The sequence below is a fragment of the Typopeltis vanoorti genome, chromosome 26, assembly GCF_054136105.1.
Source record: "Typopeltis vanoorti isolate ZY-2024b chromosome 26, IOZ_Tvanoo_1.0, whole genome shotgun sequence".
NCBI lineage: Eukaryota > Metazoa > Arthropoda > Arachnida > Uropygi > Thelyphonidae > Typopeltis > Typopeltis vanoorti.
In genome coordinates, this window is record NC_143574.1 from 9391424 (window position 1) to 9411777 (window position 20354).

The 20354-nt window shown below is 35.3% G+C and overlaps 1 protein-coding gene across 1 annotated transcript in view; it reads left to right on the forward strand.

The window, feature by feature from the left end:
* Positions 1–20354, forward strand: part of Kpc2 (Kip1 ubiquitination-promoting complex subunit 2) — a 78652-nt gene that overhangs the window by 43920 nt on the left and 14378 nt on the right. Inside the window, exons 8-9 of the mRNA XM_090414841.1 lie at positions 6255–6394; positions 12358–12444. Coding sequence (XP_090270967.1) covers positions 6255–6394; positions 12358–12444 — 227 coding nt within the window. The remainder of the gene's footprint in view (positions 1–6254; positions 6395–12357; positions 12445–20354) is intronic.

Genomic DNA, 20354 nt, shown 5'->3' on the forward strand with positions numbered 1-20354 from the left:
TATCAGAAAAAAGAGAAAATTGTGTTTTGGAAGCATTAAAGATGAGTAATTTTTATTATATGAAGGATGGTATGGAGATATTTAGGACACTGACAGTAGATGATCTTCAAGCTTGATGTTTGAGCACTGCAAGGTACTGTCATGTACTTAGGAGGAATGGCAAATGTTGTCATTAGCAAAACTTTAAATAGGGTTTGAGGGAAGTGTGAGTAGGTTTGAGGAATATCTGCATTAAAAAGAAAACCTGAAGTGAGAAAATCTGTTACCATTACATGCAATGAACACCTTGAGAGAAAATTGGCTGACCAATTACAAAGGGTGAAAGGCATACAATAAGATGAAAATTTGCTGAGAAGTTCATGATGCCAAACCCTATCCAGTACCTTGGGAATTTTAAGTGCTACAGCACAAGTTTCTCCAAACCTTTCAATGTCGTATGTCCAGAGGTGTGTGAAGTAGGTTAGATCTGCTATGGACCTTGACTGCAGAATTCATACTGGTGGCCACTGAATAATTGACATTTTTTCCAAGTATTGAAGTTACCATTCAGTAATCTTATCCATGATTTGAGAGCAGTAGTTTGATGATAGACACTTGCCTACTTTACACATGAATTGGTTGTATGTGGGTTACTTCTATCCTGTGAGGAGGGTGGATACTGGCTGATACTTGCTGTAACATGAGCATCATTCAGGGAGAGAGCAAAAGAAATTACTACAACGTCCAAAATATTAACACAGTAATGATTCAAATAGCATGAGTATATTTCCAGGTGTCTCAGCAATTGACCAGGGAACCAAGTATATTTGTGTAATTCAAAATTAATAAAAAAAGAAATAAAAAAATGTCAATAAAATTTTTTTCTTTATTAACTTTGAGTTACACAACTATAACTGGTTCCATGTAACTTTAATAGGATCTTCTTGTCTTCACTCAGCTACAACCGAGATACATGGAAGTATACTCATACTGTTTGACTCATTTGTGTGTTAATGTTTTTAATCATTTCTTTTTCTTTCTCCCTGAATGTTACTCATGTTACAGTGAGTGAAATGAACAGATTTCTCAGCTGTTTGTCTTAAACATGTGACTGCTATTTTTAATTAAAAAAAAAAAATGAATACAAAGAGTGCTCTTATAATAATCTCGAATTTAACCTTAGGACTAAGCATTAAACTCTGGTCTTCAATGGAGCAAGGATAACTTTAACTTCAGCATTTACCTAAACACAGTTCTCTCTTATATCTCGCCAAACTTCTCTTTACTTACATTAACACAGTAACACTAAATCAAAATCTCCAAATATCATACTTCTCTTTTTAAGGTAACTTACATTTCAAGCCTTTCCTGGTACAAACACTTCAGTCTCCATAAAACTAGGTGTTTTCTTTTGTTTAATGCATTACTTCTCACTGTATAACTGCCAATGCTGTATAAATACCAGCTCTTCTCAGCCTTGAAATACTGCTCACATGTTTCGGATGGTGCAACTAAATCTTCCTGAATGAGAATGCTTGATGCTATCCAGAAGAGGGTAATCTGATTGACCTTTCTCCTCCCACACACGCAGAATAAGAACATACTGATTCTTTTAATTCTTCTTTACTATATTCATAGTAAAGAAGAATTAAAAGTAAAAAAAAAAAGAATTATTATTTACCATATTTTTTGGACCATAAGATGCACCTTTTTTACATAGAGAAATCGACTTAGAATTGAAGTGCATTTTATGGTTGGAAGGAGGTGATACTGGGTAAGGCTTGGATTCCCATGTTTTTAATGAGAGCCAAACATGTCTCGCTGCATATGTGGGAATCCCCAATTTACATATGAAAACTTGACTGGTATCAATAGTAGTTAGTGGGTGAGCGTATGCAGTTTTAAACAGATGAGACGATTATTAAGTCTTTTAAAAAATATGGCATAAGTAACGCGATGGATGTACAGAAGATGACTTAGTTTTTGAAGAGAGCGATAACAATAGTTCAGACAGTAATACGAAAAGTGACAGTAACGAGATGAGTGATAGTGCCAAGACAAGGGAAGATGAACTGAATGCTGCTAGTACAAGTTATGGTAATAATAAATGAAATTTAAGGTTTGTGAATATTTTTATATAATAATATATTTTTTCTAAAAATTGTCTCATAAATTTGGGGTGTGTCTTATAGTCTGGCACGTCTTATCGTCTGAAAAATATGATATGTTATTTATAAATATTTTAAATTTCTTCAACTATCATCACTGTTAACAAAAGAATAATTGAAAATTCAAAAACAACAGTGTAAGTGCATGGAAAATGTTTTGTGTAGTTGCAAGAGTGCCAAATTTAAAATTATTGTACTATTATGGGCCGGCCTGGTTGGCAGAGTGGTTAGTGTATCCGCTCTCCAGCCAAAAGGCTGCGGGTTCGAATCCTGCTATGGGCATGGATGTTTCTGATTGTCTGTGAAAATACTAGTGGTGGTGATGGTGCTGGTTGGCGGTAGATGGCATTGGTGTAGATGTCGAACATAGTTGTAGTTGGTGGATTGAGTGGTGGAGATGGAAAGTTGTGGAGTAGGTGCCCTCCCTTGATGAGTCTTTGGACTCCCTGGAGGTGCTATGTAATAATAATTATTATTATTATTATTTATATTGGCACTCCATGGAGTCAAAAGACTCATTGCAGGAGACCTACTCTATCCGTGCTAGGTCACATGCATGCATGCACACACACAAATTTAGAAATACATTTTTCAATTACAGTTTACCATATTTTTGGCATAGAAAGTTTATCATTGACATATTTGGATGATGAACTAATTTCAGCACTTTTTTTTAAAAGATATTCATATTTTTATGTGTTTCTATGTAGGAGCATAACATTAACCCAAAAGATTCTATGGTTACTGTTCTCAATTCTATATTTTGCTATGCCAGACATATGATGTTAGTTCAATATAGCACTGGTGTTCAGAAATCCATTTTGAAATAGAATAACTAATCTATTCATAATAGGATAAGTTGCAGTTAGGAATTTGGTACTACACAGAGAGCAAGAGCAGTTGTGTTTTATTTTTGGGGGAAGGAACTTGATTTTGTGTCGATGGGTATGTATGTGACTGAAGGATGAAATTTCTTTAGGATATAGGAAACATGTTTATTGGTTTCTTGAATATAAGCAATAGATATGCTATGAGAGTCATCTCTTGTAGAATTTTGAGAAAAATAGTTAATGATTTTGTCTGTAATGTAAATTTTTAAAATGGTTTCACACATGTAAAGGAAACTAGAATTTATTAATTACTCCTATATATTTTGCTCAATGTATCATGAGCATCATTCAGAAAGAAAGAAAGAAGAAGAGGCTACAATATTTAAATTATGAACACAAGAGTCAGTCATATAGCATGTGCATACTTCCAATCTCTTCAATTAAGATTAAAATGATGGCATAGGATTTAACACAATTCAAAAAATAGACAATCCAATTTAAACCTATTGTAGTGCAACATTTTTCTTTGATTCCAGTAGTGTTGACAGCATGAGAAAGAAAGTCTGAATCTTCTGATTCCAGAAATCTTATATAATCTTGATGTTCTTGGATTCTAATCTCAACAGAATGGCTAGTCTGTCCAAAGTAGCAAAGATGACAAGAATAGAGCATTTGATAAACACTAAGCAAGGACAGAGGTGGTAATTTATTCTTAATGGTGGTAAGAAAAGTACCTTCTGGGCTGGTTTGAAGGTGGTATACAGATTATATTTGCAGAGTCCTTGCTATTTGTTCAGAAGTCTCTTTAAGGTAATGTATGCAGATCCTTTTGACATCATATGCCTGGCAGAGGGATGATAATTATCAGTTTATTTTCCGTATAGTCTACTTTGGGAAGCTAGCAAACATTTAACTAACAAAAGATACTTTTAGCCATTTTGTCTTGTGCAGTAGACCCATGGAAACTAACAAAAAACAGAGATGTAAGTAAAATAAGAGATAATTGAGGACAATGTTGGCAAAACATGAAAGGACAAAAAAAAAAGTCATATTAGGAATATCTGATTTGGCTGAAGCACTGACTGAAGTAGATTTTATAAACAAATGTTAAAAAAATAAAAAAAAATAAAAAAAAATACACTAATTAAAAATCGCTAAAATTTTTTAATGTGTATTTTTTTTTCATTCAGAAACATTTCTTTATAAAATTTCATTCACAATATTTAAAATTTAATTATGCTTTGATTAATTAATATTCAGCAGTTCAGACAAATGGCAGAATGAAGAAAGATTAAAAAATGTGTAATAATACTTGACATAATCATGTGATCACAAGAAAATTAATGAAAGAGTGAATAAAGAAATATATAAAATTTGAAAACTGACTGGAGAGCTTATGAGAATACAATCTTCAGCATTGGAGTTGCCTTAGCTTTGCACTACTTAAATGACATGCATGCTGTCGAGGTGTCCATACGTTAGTTCTTTTGATTAAGGTTTCACTGGCGTGACAGCTGTTTCAAATGTTGGTTCTCATTGGAGATCGGGCAGAAACCTTAAAATTATTATTATTATTCAGGCCTTCATGGAGTCAAAAAAACTCATCGTGGGAAATGACATGAATCCTCATTCAAAACCAAAGCAATTCTGTTTAAAAGAATTATATTCTTCAAAGCGTTGGTACTTAGAGTAATTATCAAAGAAGAGCATAAATGTATTCATTTTGGCATTGTAAAATAAACAGATCAGTCCATATTTCATGCAATATTTAAGAAACTTGGAAAGTTTTTTTAAGTAGAGCAAGCCAACATGACTGATTCTAAGAATAAGCTCTATCTTCTTTATTTGAAACTCTCTATAACATGTATCTTTCATATTTCCTATTTCTGTTTATTATACATTCCCAAACTGAAGACTTTTATGATCTTCTTTGATAAAAAGAGAAAATAAAGTTTTGCTTTCTTTAAATATAATAACTGTCAAATTTTTAAATATATAGCCAAGATGCTTCAGTTTAAAATAAGTGAGATATTGTAATGGAGGATATTATGGATCCATCTTTATTTTATAGCCAAATTTAGAAATAAACTTAAAACATTTGAAATTTACCAAATAGTTTCTAAGAACATAACTTCATAAACATTCTAGTAAATTGTCAAATGTAAGAAAATTTTTCTACATTTCTTATTTTTGCTTGTTTCCACATTTTGCTATCAAATATATGTGAATCAGTAATGTTGACTATTACAGATTAATAAAATGTTAAACACTCACCTAGAGATCACTTATGAATTAACATTCTGACATAGCTTATTTACAGTGTTAAATGTGCTTTTGTCTTCACTTCCACTCGAAATTCTTTTGCACTTGGTCAGTTTGAAGGCTGGTGAAACTTAACAGATTAATAAAACACGATTATCCAGGTTGTGGGTAGAATTCCTGTTGTTTTATTTTGCAAGCCGAGGCAACTTCAATTCTAGTTTTGTTCTCATAAGCTCACTGATAAATTTTCAAAACTTTACTTTCTTTCTATATTTGGCTATAAAATATAAATGGATCCATAATATTCTCCATTTTGATAATAAAATTATTGTGTTGCATGTAACAGGAATTTTTCTGCCTTGGCTGACTGAATGCCAAATCTTTCTACCAAAAAATTTCACAAAGATAGCGTCTAAAACTATCATTTAATTTTTAATAGAGAGCATTGGATTTAAAACATAAAGAACATAAAGCATACATTTTTTGTTCTTTATAGCATAAAGAACAAAATATTTTGCTTGTTTCTTCAAATAACAAACAAAATATTAATGGAACTTATTTTAAATTGTGAAATATAGAGAATAATTATGAATTTAATAATCAAAATGAATTGACGATAAATTATGATGTAGAAAAATGTATTTTTTGAAGTAGCATACATCAGGTTTCTCCATAAATATTTCTGACTTCTGAAAGAAAAAAAAACCTCTTTTAAGGAATACAAAGAAGAATGTATGAAATGAAGATTGATGGAGAAATAATAAGAGAAGGGATTACAGAAAAGATGGGTGAAATCATATAAGAAATATTTTTGGGAGGTGGGGGGGAGGGACTTGAGCTGGAATAATGTTCAGGAAGAAAAAATGTAAGAAGATAGAAATGGAGGTTTAATTTACTGATCTGATAGATTTTATGTTGGAACAGTAGTAGTTGATAATTAGTTTTATTCTAAATGATAATAATTATAAATTATTTCACAATTCATTTGCATTTTCACAAATTGTATTTTCTGTAGCCTCTCAGAATACAGAATCTTCAAAACCAGGACCTTCACATCAAAGTACTGATAATTATGAATCAAAGCAAAGTACTGTATCAAATATGTTGGAATGCTTTAAGGCTTATAAAAGGAAGGTTTTTAGGCCTAATATGAAAGTGAGTAAATAATTTGTTTTTACAGTTACATTGTTTATACAATGCTAAATTTTTTAACAATGTTAAATGTTAAAAAATATTTAGGATTTCTTAACCTGTAAACATTCTTGGATTAAATTAATTTATTAAATGAATTATATCATGATATTTTTTTGCATGTACAAGATGCATATAGCACATGTTAGGCCTACCATGATATTATGATGGAAAGAAAATTGCATCTTACGTGACAATAAATTGCATTCTTGTTTTTATACCTCCAAGGAATCCGAAGACTCATCACGGGAGGACACCTGTTGTACAACTCTCCACCACTACACCTATCCTCTACTACCAATCGTCAACATCAGCGCCATCTGCTGCCTACCACCACAGCTAGTATTTTTTGTCTGTAAATTGCGTGTGTTCTGAAGGGCTGATTTGTCTGTATGTGGGATGAAAAACCCGAGTTTCCGGGAGAAAAAACCCTGCTACCTCCTTATGAGATCGGCTAACTCACCTTCAATTGAAAAAGTCCATATAAAGATTCCTCTTGTCATGACGAGAATCGAACTTAGGCCTTTTCCAATCAAATGGCGCAACATACCGGCATTCTTCCAATTGCGCTACGGAGGCCTTTGGGAAGGATCATGCATATACTCATAGAGATGTTGGAAACTCAGTTACAAATGTTGTGTACTTTCCTTCCTTGGGGGAAATGACTTTTGTGATAGAGTTAACTATCAGTAATACAAAGGCTTAAAACAATACAAAGACTGATTCTGAAAATAGACAGGAACATTGAAAATATGAACTGCAACATTGAAAATATGAACTGCAACATAAAGAACAGTAAAACATTTCAGCTATTTAGACACAATTTTTAATGAAGACAGCAAATTAAATTAAATTCAGGAATGTGCGAGCAGAGCTAATCTCAGGTTGTATGATCACTTAAACAGAATGGAAGAGAGAGGGTTATCAGGAAAAAGACTCAGAGGAAGATCAGGATCTAGGTGGATTGACTGAAATATAAGAATTACCAATGGCATATGTTCTGACAGGTAACAGTTTAGAGGAAAATTGCCAACAGTGGGTTAGTAATAATATTAACTTTTCATATTATACTATCACAATATTCTATATGCTCCCTGACTATATATATATATATATATATATATTATGAGAATTCATTTTTACTCGGTTGGAATATTATGGAAAAGCTTTAAAGACTGTTACCGAGAGATAAAAAGATGACAAGATATATTTAAAAAGATACTACTAGTTTACTAGTTTCGTTGAATAGAGCAACATCCTCAGGTATCACAATCAAAGAAGTATATAAAAAATTACAGACTTAAAATTGTAATAACAGAACTAGTATAAAAAGACAGTAGCTTGTTTGAAAAATAAATGCGAGTATGAGTTCCAAACAAACGTATACTATGTGCTGTCGCGAGTGCGCCAGTACCGAACAGAAGCAACGTTTGCATCAGAGAGATTGTAACTCAGGCTGTTTATGATATGAGAGGAATCTAGAGAAATTTCCCTGGATTCGACAATCTTTCTTTCGAGTTCATCGTAGCACACATGGATGTTAGAAGTTTGAGTCCAGTTTACAATGTGTTGGCAGCCTTCATCTGAGTTAGCTGAAAAGAGAACGTGGTTAGAGAGAGTGCTAGCTCTAGTCCTGTTATAGGAGATATCTCTACGGTGTTCATCCAAACGTAGGATGGATTTAGCAGTCTGCCCATAGTATGGCTTTCCACAATCACACAGAATCTTGTACACTCCTGGAAACTGAGTAGGAAGATGTTTCTGTTTATGTTTGCTAAGTAATGAACGAAGTTTTGGAAGCGTAGAGAAGCAAGTTTTGAAGTTAAATTTCTTGAGAATCTTGGCCAGTTTTGGTGAAAGAGAGCTGATGTAAGGCAAGGAGATGAAGGCTCTTGGGGAAGAGGGATCTTCAGAAGTAGTTGAGTGCCTGGGGGAAAGAAATTTGTCAATTTTCTTTGGAGAGAAACCATTGTTAATAAAAGTTTTTTTAAGAAAAAGGAGTTCATTTTCAATTTCTGTTTCTTCTGTAAGTAATGATTTGGCTTGGTGAGCTAAGGTGGAAATAATACCACATTTTTGTGGGGGATAGTGATGGGAGGAAGCATGAAGGTATCTATCAGTATGAGTAAGCTTTCTAAAAATTGAGATTTTAATGCTCTCAGCACATCTGGTAAGTTTGAGGTCTAAAAAGGGAAGGCAGTCATCTGATTCCAGTTCGAAGGTGAAAGAGATTTTTTCATGGCACTTGTTTAGGTGGTCTAAAAATAAATAGAGGTTATTGACACAGTCTTCCCAGATGAGGAAAATATCATCAGTATAGCGGTACCAGACTTTTGGTTTAAAGTGAAAGGAGTTAATAGCTTTTTCTTCAAAATCATTGAGAAATATATCCGAGAGAATCGGAGAGAGTGGGCTGCCCATAGCCAGACCTGAGTTTTGTAAGTATCAAGAATGACTACAGATACAGAACTTTAAAAGAAGCAGCTGTGGTACTACGCACAGGCAATAATTTAAATAGAAATCAGGGCATTGTTCTTAAAGACATATGGAAAAATCTCATCATCTCTCTCAGTTCAACAGAATTACAATATGCAAACAACTATAAAACACGTAGTCATGTACCGGTATCTGATTGAAGCTTTCGAACACATGCACCCCTTCCAACAGAATAATCAAATGTAACGGCCTAACAGCTACTAAAGTGTATGTTTTTTGAAATGTAACTCAATGCATTTGTTTTCACACCAGTTCAGCCTTGAAAATGCTAGACAGTGGCTAGTGAAACTTGTTGGCTCTTTGTATATGTATTTTATCATTTATCTCCTGGTCTTTTATTAAAAAAAGTTATTTATTGTAATACATCAGACCAAATATGTACAAGTTAAATCCTGATATATGTTACTTAAAAGAAAATGTGTTTATGGAAATAAACATTGAAATATTAATTATATCAAAGAATCTGAAATATGCGAGGTGTCTGTGTGTGGGGAGGGAGAGGGATGTTAAATATGTGTGTTTTTTAATATGTTATCAAATCTTCAATTATATCTTGTCTTCTGTGCCTTTGTAAAAAACTATAGTTATCTCATTTAAACCTTTCTTCTTAACCCTTATTATACATCTGACTTATGGCCGCAAATAATAAAGCTCATGTGTGCAAAACTTACAGAACAGAGAAATCACCTCTGGCTGGAGCCAATCTCTTTGTGTGACTTACTGGTGTTTATTCTCAACTGAATTTGGAAAATTTATTTAGTTTCTAGCTGCGCCACCAAATTCGTGGGTGGGAGGTGAATCTCCCTCCAAAGAATAACACAAAGTAAACCACACGGAACTTTTCTCTCTTAATTCTAAGTAAATCTATCAACTTAAATTTCCCGTTATGCAGTCGTGACAATATCTAGCTTTAAGGCTCACACAGAATCGAATTTATCAGTAGTGCATCGGAAATAGAAATCAGGCAAGTTATTTAAACAAGAAAACAATTTATTTAACATCAATGAAATGTATAATGGGTCAATTTTAAGTACTAAGTAAATTAGCTTCTATGCTTCAAATCACAACTAATGACTATGTTTACATTTAGTTCCTCATCATATTCAATTCTATAAGACCACGTGTCTATAATTTTTTCTCATTAAACTTGGTTATACTCAGATTAATCTTACATAATATTCTGCAAGCTTAGGCAATAGCTATAACATAAAATACACGATGTTTCACTTTAAATTTTTAACCAGACCTTCTCTCACATATAACAAAATATCTCAACTATCAGCATAAGGCCTAAAGTCCTCAAGTATCACTATAAAACAAGTCCCTTAATTAAATCACCATCACAATCTTTTTCTCTAGCTAAACAACGAAAAGATCTTACTTGAACAGAAGTCTGTACTTCTCTGAATGATTCCTGAAATCATCTCCTTCTGTTCCCGTTTGACTTTAGCATTGAGCTGGGGTACCTTTTTCTGGGGCTTGTGAGATCCTTCTTAATTATCAGCGGACATCAGGAACTTGGCGGCATGGAAAATCGGCATCTAATTTCTTCTAAAACATCTTATCTTAGTCGATTCGGTCCCTCAGCAATTTTCTATCTGGAACACAGGTCTCCGATGGCGATTACAAATTATCTCTGACGATATTAGCATAACTCCACTGCCGTAGTGTACATTGTAACATCAGGTCAGAACCCCACCTGACCTTTAAACTCCTCGCTGACCCGAGAATGGGAATGCATACCAGATCGATTCAAACTCGTACTCCAAGAAAAAGGCAAGACAAGACCCCGTTTCAACATAGCAAACTGCTATTTATATGGTCTTGACGACCTTTATTTTTGCTTACGTCATTGTCCACTGGGTACCGTAATTTTCTGCACCCGACACCCACGTCTATCGGTGCAATTAGATGGGAGACCCCAATGTAATATCGCGCTGCACATGTACAGTAGCCTCAGGTCATGACTTAATCTTCTTAATCCTGTCTGGAATATTTTTGTTCACTATGGCATGCTTAGACACAATACAATCTCCTTTGTTCTTACACAAAACTATTGATAATACATTATTCATAATTAAAAAAAAACATTATTTCTATTACAATTACACCAAGTTTATTCATTGATATACAAGTATTTTAGCAGGATTTAGTATACTTGTAAAATCTGAATAAAAGGTATTATATTACTAAAATCCCTTTTATTCAAGATTTAACAAGGGTAAAGTTTTTGTTTTTACTCTATTCTGTTTTTGCTGCAGTTAACATGAGGTCATGAGGTGGGTGGAGGGGAGAAAAACATTCGGCAGTGTCATAACCAGGACCAGCATATGGTATTTTTCTTGTGTGTGTGCGATTAATTTGGCACCTTTTCAAAAAAAAGTTTTTTTGAATAAAGTGTGAATAAAACGAACAGGAAATGAGAAACTGCTTTATAGTATAATGTCACCTATGGATTAGTCCTGCTTATACAAATTTTTTCAAGTTATATAAATTTTCAAAATAATGTAAAATAGTAATATAAAGTTAAGAGATTTATTCAAATATTCTTTACATTAATTTTGCTAAAAGGGACTCATCTGGCTTTCATTTTAGCGAAATCCTGTCGCAGTACATCAATGTTGATAGACTGAGCAATATTATTTTCTATTGAAATTAGTGCCAAACCATTTAACCTACTTAGTTCTCTGAGGAAGATTCAACGAAAATAGATGAGATAATTTTACAAGAATGTTTTGAATCGGACTCGAAAGATCGCCGATTATTTTGTGTCGCTGATGCCACCCTAACAGCCCGCTAATATAACAGGCTTGAATGTCGAGAAGAATGAGTTATCAGTAGTAAGCCCACTTTTAGGGCCGGACCACATGCATCCGATCCAATTAAAATTAGAATACGGCCCTTACACGGAACTCAATAATTAATCATAAGTTGATTTATGATACATCAAAAAATAAAGAACTATTTTAGGTATATTTATGTAAATTTTAATCAAAAATTAGTGATATAATCGGGTCCAGGATACAATGTCGGAATTTATTTGTTCGTTTCCAAGAAGATCTGAAGGGGCCCGAACGGAAGACGACGTACATTCATAATTATATGTACCATTCATTTTTGTACCAAACTCTTTTCTTCTGCGCCGCCTGTGTATATTGCACACTTCGCACATGCAACCAGCCGGGCCTGGTCATAACCTTTCTTCCTTCTTCCATAACTGAATATGCATATGCTTGTTGTTTTGAAAGAAAAATGTACCAGTAAATTGAGTTGCAGTACAAGGTTCTGTTAAATCGAATATTGCATTAATGTTTATTTTCCTAAAAAGAATGCCATCATTTTTGCATTTTATTGAAAACCAAGAATGCCTTAATTTATCATTAACTGAAATTGAGAATATTTAATTCATAAACATCATATATTGTTATTAGGCTTTGAATAATCTGAAGGAGATGGGATTCACAGAAGTGGAGGTACTGGATGCATTAAGAATTAATGGCAATAACCAGGATTCAGCAGTAAGTTTCAAAGTAGTTTTCATAACTTGTTTCTTAGAGTTTTTTCCTTTCAAATTCTGAAAATTTTAAACTAATTATATTGGTGAGCCCATGTATGACCTGTCATGGCAAAGTAATTTGGCTTCTTGATAACTTAATTAATGCTCTGATAGGGTGGTTACTCCTATCTGCATAGCATATTATGACTGTCAGTTGCATGTGTTCTTCTTGCTAACATAAACTGACATAAGAGTGTGTGTGTGAAACTCTGAATTTTATCTTTGCAGGATGAAATTCAGAGTTTCTGGGAGGGAACAAACCTCTCACCTTATGAGATTAGGGACCTTGCACTTTCCAGGCAAAAGGCATTATTGAAAACTGACTGAGCTGTGGAGGCTCTGAATTCAAAGTTGATACAAGTTTATATAATGAACTTACTTTTTTTTTTTTAATTAACCTCAAAAATCGTTTGTTTTGCTGTATTTTAAAATTAATGTTGCATCGCATGAAACCTGTTATAAACTGGAGTCCAAAATGAAGGCCGAACACTACATCTGAAGATTATAATCACAACTTCAGATGAATTGGCTTGTGGCAATTTGCATAACTGACAATTTTGAGTAGAAAGCAGGTCTTGTCTTGTCAGATGTTATCTCCTTCCAGGAGGTTGACTACCATGAGCTTCCACTACAGTTTTGTGCTTCTCTTTTGCATTCTTCATAGGACAAAAAGGTCCAGTCCAGTCTTTAATATTTCCCATCCAGTCTGTTCTTTGTCTTCCTCTTCTTCTTTTTTCTTGTATCATTCCTTCTAGAAGTGTTTTTTGTAGGGATTCATGCCTTAACATGTGACCAAGGTAGGTGGTTTTCCTTTTCTTAATGGTTTTCAACAGATTCCTATCTTCTCCAATCATCTCTAATATTTCTAAATTAGTTTTTTTGTCAGTCCATGGGACTCTAAGAATTCTTCTGAGGATACACATCTCAAAGGCTTTTAGTTTATTTTCACAATATTTTGATATTGTCCAGGTTTCTACTCCATATAGCATTGTTGACTACATAGCATTTGGACAGCCTAATTCTTGTTTTTGTGTGAATTTCCCTTGAGGTCAGAATGTTTTTCATGCTAATGAAAGTTGATCTAGCAATTTCTATTCTTTTTAATATTTCCTTATCACACTTTCCATTCTCTGTAATTAGTTGACCCAAATATAACTCTCTACTTGATCTAAAGTATTTCCTCTGATGTTAATATTTATTTTAGGTATTTTCTCTTGTTACCATCATGGTTTTGGTTTTTTTGAAGTTGAAATTAAGTCCATATTTTTCAGTTAGCTTCAGCTAAGTGAAAAATATGGTAGTAGGTAGTAATAGGTTTTGAAGATCTTTTTTATTTTCAGCTAGCAGTACTGTATCATCTGCATATCTTAAGTTGTTTATATTCCTGCCTCCTATGCTGACTCCTTTAAATTCTTCTAATTGCTGGAAGATATTTTCTGTATAGAGGTTAAACAATATAGGAGAAAGAACACAGCCTTGTCTGACACCCTTCTTTACTGGGAATCCTTCTGAGATTTTTCCTGATTTTTTTATTGAGGCAGTTTGCTCCCAATATAGATTTATCAGTAATCTGGTATCTTTACCATCTACTTCTAAATTTCTGATGCATTTGATTAGTTGTCCATGTTGTATATTGTCAAAGGCCTTTTTGTAGTCAATAAAACATAAGTAGACTTCTTTTTGCTTCTCCAGATATCTTTCTATAATAGTTCTAATGTTCAAAAGTCCTTCTCTAGTTCCTTAATTTTCCTGGAAGCCAGATTGTGTTTCATTAATTTCCATTTTGATTTTATGTTTATTTCTTTCTAGGATGATATATAACATAACTTTTGCTATCTGACTGATCAGACTGATTGTTCTGTATTCTTCATATTTGATTGTCTTTGATTTTTTAGGTATTGGTAGGAACGTTAAGTGCTTAAAATCTTTTGGCAGGTGTCCAGTTTTGTATATTTTGTTACATATGTCAGTCAATGATTTTATAGCCTTATCATCTAAATCCTTTAGATATTCTGCTAATTCCATCCATTCCTGGAGCTTTTCCTGATTTCAGTTTCCTAATGCCATTTGTTACTTCCCAGGTAAGAATAGTAGGCCCCCTCCAAATCTTCTTGCATTGACTTATCTATTCTATCACGATTGTAGAGTTCCTTTGAATATTCTACCCATCTATCCCTTATTTTGTCTTTCTCCATTAGGATGTTTCTACTGGTATCTTCAATGCAATGAGAGCATACCCTTTTGCAAGATTTGTTAGTTAGCTCCCTAACTTTTTCATGAAGTTCTCTGGTTTTGTGCTTTTTGTCCAGAAGTTCAATTTCCTTGCATTTGTTGTTGAGCCGTAGTTCTTTTGCAATCCTACATTCTTTCCTGATCTCCTTGTTTAAGTTCTTGTATTCAGGACAATTTTTGTATTTCTTTCTTTCCTCCATCATTTTCAGTATCTTGTCATTCATCCAGGATTTACTCATTTTCTTCTCAAATTTGGGAATTGTTTGTTTTACTGCCTTTTTTATGCCCTCTTTAAATTTCTGCCATCTATCCCCATCATCTTTAGGGTAAGGATACTTGGTGGGATCAGGAACATTAACAGCAGTGGATTGTGCCAGTTCCTCTAAAAATTTATCTTGTATTTCTCGATTTTTAAGGCAGCCAAGATCATATTTTTCTATGTTTAGAAGTACAATTGTTTTTTTTTAATTGTATTGCTGCTTTAATGACCACAGGGTTGTGGTCCAATATCAACCCCTGGATATGTTTTGGCTTGTAAGAAGTTATTACGGAATCTTTTTTTAATCATTATATTGTCAATCTGGTTCCTACAGCTGTCTCTGGGACTTTTCCATGTGTAAAGTCTTCTAGGAGGGTGGCTAAATAAAGTATTTGCTATTAACAGATTGTTTTCTTCACAGGCCTGTATTAATCTTTCTCCTCTTGAATTTCTTTGTCCCAGGCCCTGGTTTCCCATGCAGGAAGAGATCTTTTCTGAGCCTACTTCAGCATTTAGATCTTCCATAATGATAGTTATGTCATCTGATTTAGCATTGTTTACTGCATTTTGAATGTCTTCATAGAAACATTCTACATCTTCATCTGGGTAATCATAAGTAGGTGCATATATTTGGACAATAAAAATATTAAAAGGTTGAGCTGCAATTTTTAATGCAATTATCCTGTCACTTATGGGCCAAAATCCAAGTAAGGATTGCACAATCTTATTTTTTAGTACAAATGCTACTCCATTCCTATGACTGTCTCCACATGAGTATATAATTGAATGGCTCTTTCTATTTATTTTTCTACTATTAGTCCATTTGACTTCACTGATACCAGCAATGTCAATTTTCATTGCTTCAAGTTCTTGTATAAGGTTATCTAACTTCCCAGCTTCATATAAGATCCTTACATTCCAAGTTGCAAGCCTTAAGAGAAGATTCTTGGTTTTCAGACATGAAGGATCAGAAGATGCCCTCCCTGGAGGGTTTAAGGCATCTTCGTCATATGCTATTTTCATAGTATCCATCTTACATTCCTGAGTTTCTTTCTCTTCTTCCCTGTGATGTTTCCAAGAGACAAAAGTTGCAGAGGGTCCAACCTTGTCTCTATTGCTTAAATCTGACATGGTTCTCTGTTTCATGGTTTACTATGGAAGGTTACTGTCTCTTCCACGGTGACTGGCCACATCTCTATTTTGTCTCGGTGTGCCTGGACTATATCACATAGTTTGCTGTCATGCCTTCATTACCATTGTCAAATTAAATTTTGGTCATCTGCTAACTCAGCCATTCCAGTCTTCAGGTGCAACAAGGAGGAGACACTCTCCTTCACTATAGCATAAAATGCTGATACCCGAAAAGAAAGCAAAAGAAAGCAGATACATGTTCAAATTTTTGAATCATGTGCAAAGGGTAGTCACGTGGTAGCACTCAACAAGATAAAAGGCAGCACTAAGCAAATTGTGTTTGAAGGAAGCGCTTTTCATGAAGGAATTAAGTTGCAAACTTAGATGCATTGTAATGTTTCATAAACATTATCTAGGTGTTTTCACATGGGAAAGAATTATTGGAAAGTTTGAAGAAGCCTGCAGAAATACTGATATTTCCAGAGAGTTTTGAATCTCATATAGTATTGTATCCAGATTCTGGGAAAGCAACGTTTCAAACCAATGGAATGTATTCCAGATGTTTACTAAGAGGTCACCCTCACTCCATCACAGAGCATGAAGACAGATTTTTAGATATAACAGTAAAATGTAATTGATGCACCATGGCAGGTTAGCTTGCAAGTCGGCTTCATTCAAGCACAGGTATGGAGATATCTTGATAAACTGATGCAGGATGTCAGCGATGTCCGCCTATATGCCTAAAGGCCTATAGTCTGCATCCCTTTATCCACAGTGTTGTAGAGCATATTTCAGTGTTGTCAGTTCCATAAAAATCAGACAAGACACTAATGGGCTAATGTACCTCTTACAGATGAATCATTTTAGTCTTTCCTCTGATTCTAGATGACACTTGATCTGGCCTGAAAGTGCTTACCATCATGAGAATGTTCTTGAAAGAGATAGATATAGCAGTGCTGTGGTCATGGGAGTGGTGAGGCATTATTATCATCATCATCAAAGACCTCCAGAGAGTCAAGGATTGATCGGGGAAGGCTATAAATCACCCAAACTATCATACCTTCTCTTAAATTCATTCACACCATATGCACTGACTACCCCTAAAGGCAAACTATTCCACTCACTCACTGCTCTATAAAAGAAAAATCTAGCTCTTGCCCCTTTGTTGACTGTGAACAAACTTAACTTTCATGGATGCCCCTGTGTTCTCTCTCCACCTTTTCATACAATGAAAAATTTCATCAGACGATATCCTATTACAGCCAGGAACCCAGGAGACCAAATCTGCTCACAATAATACAGGTGTGGTTTTATCAAGGCCTTATAAAGAGGCAAAATAACTTCCTTATCCTTACATGTGAAGGTTCGCTTCAACATCGCAATTATCCTCTTAGTTGCATTTGAAACTTTTGTTATGTGATTATGCTTAATGGATGCACTACATTAGAAGAAAACATCTTAAGGTTGTGACAAATTGTAAAGTAATTCCAACAGATCAAGTGGTACAGCAACACCGACTGCTGTGCGCAGACTTTAAAATAAGATCGAAGATAAGAACCTCTGGAAGCCATGGGATGAAGACAATTGAGTGGTTTCGCTTAAAAGAAGAGAGTGTGAGGAATCGTTTTTGGGAGAGGGTGTTAGAGAGGATTTTGGATGGACTGGAAAGTGTACAAGATTGGTGGAAACATAATTCAAAAGTAATCCTGAGCTGATCGGGATCCTGTGCAATCGAGGTGCTTGGTGAGACATCTGGAAAGATTAGAGAGCAGAAGGAGGGTTGGTGGTGGAATAATTATGTACAAGTAGCAGTGACAGCTAAGAGGAAGGCAAAGCAGAAGTGGGATGAGTCGAGAGTGGAAGAGGACAGAGAGAGAAAGCAAGAAGCCAAGAGAGTTGTGGCACAGGCGAAGCCCATGGCATATCAAGATCTGTATGATCAATTAGAAACAAAGGAAGAACAGAGAAAAATTTACCAACTAGCGAAATGTAGAAATAAAGCAGCAAAGGACATCTTACATGTGAGGCAGATCAAAGATGCTGAATGAAGAGTATTATGGAGGAATGTGGATATAAGAAGCAGATGGAGAATATACTTTGAGGGACTTTTGAATGAGGAAAATGCAAGGACTCACAGAGAAGATGAACAGCCTTCTGAGGAGTTGGTGCAGAGCATCAGTAGAGTGGAAGTGACGGAGGCCATGAAGAGGATGAGGAATGGAAAATCGGTGGACCTCGACAGGATTCCAGTGGAGGCATGGAAGACACTGGGGGAAGAGGGAATTGACCTGCTGTGGGACCTGTTCATGAAAGTTTGCCAACAGGAAAATATACCCAAGGAATGGAGGGAGAGTACTCTTGTCCCCATCTACAAGGGTAAAGGGGATGCACAAGACTGTAAAAATTACAGAGGAATAAAGTTGATGTCCCACACAATGAAGATCCTAGAAAGGGTTCTTGGTGATGGAAGATTGAGGAAGGAGGTGGAGATTGCAAAGGAACAATTTTGCTTCATGCCTGGTAGATCAACAACAGATGCTATCTTTGGGTTAGAGCAGATGATGGAAAAGTTTCGAGAGAAACAATGAGAGCTACATCTGGTATTTATTGATCTGGAGAAAGCATACGATAAAGTGCCAAGGTAAGAAGTCTGGAGGTGTCTGAGGGAGAAGAAGGTTCCGGAGAAATATGTCAGGTTGGTGCGGGAGATGTACAGAAATGTGAAGACAAGTGTTCGGACCTGTCTGGGACAGAACACTTGTCTTCACAATTGTCTTCACATGAAGAAAGTTTTCAAGTAACAGTTGGCTTGCATCAAGGGTCAGCATTAAGTCCGTTTCTGTTTAATATTGTGATGGAGATGGTGATGGAGGAGGTGAGAGAAGATGCACCTTGGACAATGTTGTGTGCAGATTCAAGAGAAGAAGCGGGAATTAAACTGGAAAGATGGAGAAAAGTACTGGAAGAGAGAGGTATGAGACTGAGCAGAAGTAAGACAGAGTATATGTGTTGCACAGTGGGCAGCGGCCAGGAGACAGATCTGGAACTGGAAGGAAATGTCATCAGGAAGGTGAGGGACTTTAGATACTTAGGTTCAACAGTGGAAGAAGATGGAGGAGCTGAGAAGGAAGTGGGATGCAGGATACAAGCAGGTTGGAGGAACTGGAGGGAGATGGCTGGAGTGTTATGCGATAAGAGGGTGCCGATCAATCTGAAAGGCAAAATCTATAGGACAGTGGTGAGGCCAGCTATGACGTATGCTATAGAAACTGTGGCCCTGAGGAAAAATAACATCAGCAGGATGGAAGTAGCAGAGATGAGAATGCTTAGGTGGATGTGCGGTGTGACCAGAAAGGATCGTCTGAGAAATGACTATGTGAGGGGAACAGTGAAAGTTACGAACTTAGGAGCGAAGATACAGGAGGAAAGGTTGAGATAGTTTGGTCATGTGATGAGGAGGGAGGACGAATATGTGGGAAGAAGGGTCATGCAGATGGATGTGCAAGGAAGGAGGAAGCGTGGGCAGTCAAAGAAGAGATGGAGGGAGCTGGTAGAAGAGGACTTGAGGATGAAGAACTTGGATGTGGTGACAGCCCAAGACAGGAGGATTTGGAGGAGACTCATCATCAGCAGTGACCCCCACTTAAGTGGGAGAAGCTGCAGAAGAAGAGAAGATGCACTGAGCTACAAATGCTGGAGAAAGCGAACTATGACTGGCGAACAATATTGTAATGAAGTTCTTCAACATCATGTTCGATTGTTCCTTGGTATTGTAGGCAAAATAATTAATTTTTATGGATGACAATGCCATGCCACATCATATACAAGCAGTTGAGATATTTCTGGAGACCGAGGATATTAATCGAATCAAGTGGCCAGCACTTTCCCGAGATCTCATCTCCCATAGAACATATTTGGGATGCAACAGGGAGATGCATTGCTGCTCAAAATTCCCCTCCAGAAAAACAAACAACATCATTATTCTGAAGGAGTAATGGCCAGTTTGCCACAAGAATTCCTAAATCACTTGGTGCTAAGCATTGTACGATGTTGTGAGAGCTGCATCGCAGTTTGGGGTGGACATATTCCATACTGAAATGTCTCTCTGCATAGTTTTCTGTAAGCACTGTGCATTAGTTACTAACTACGTCCTTAGGAAATTTATAACTTTTGTCAAAAACGTATTGGAATGTGATTTGTATAAAATTTTGAACATTTTTTGTGTAATATAGTTAATTATTATTATGCAA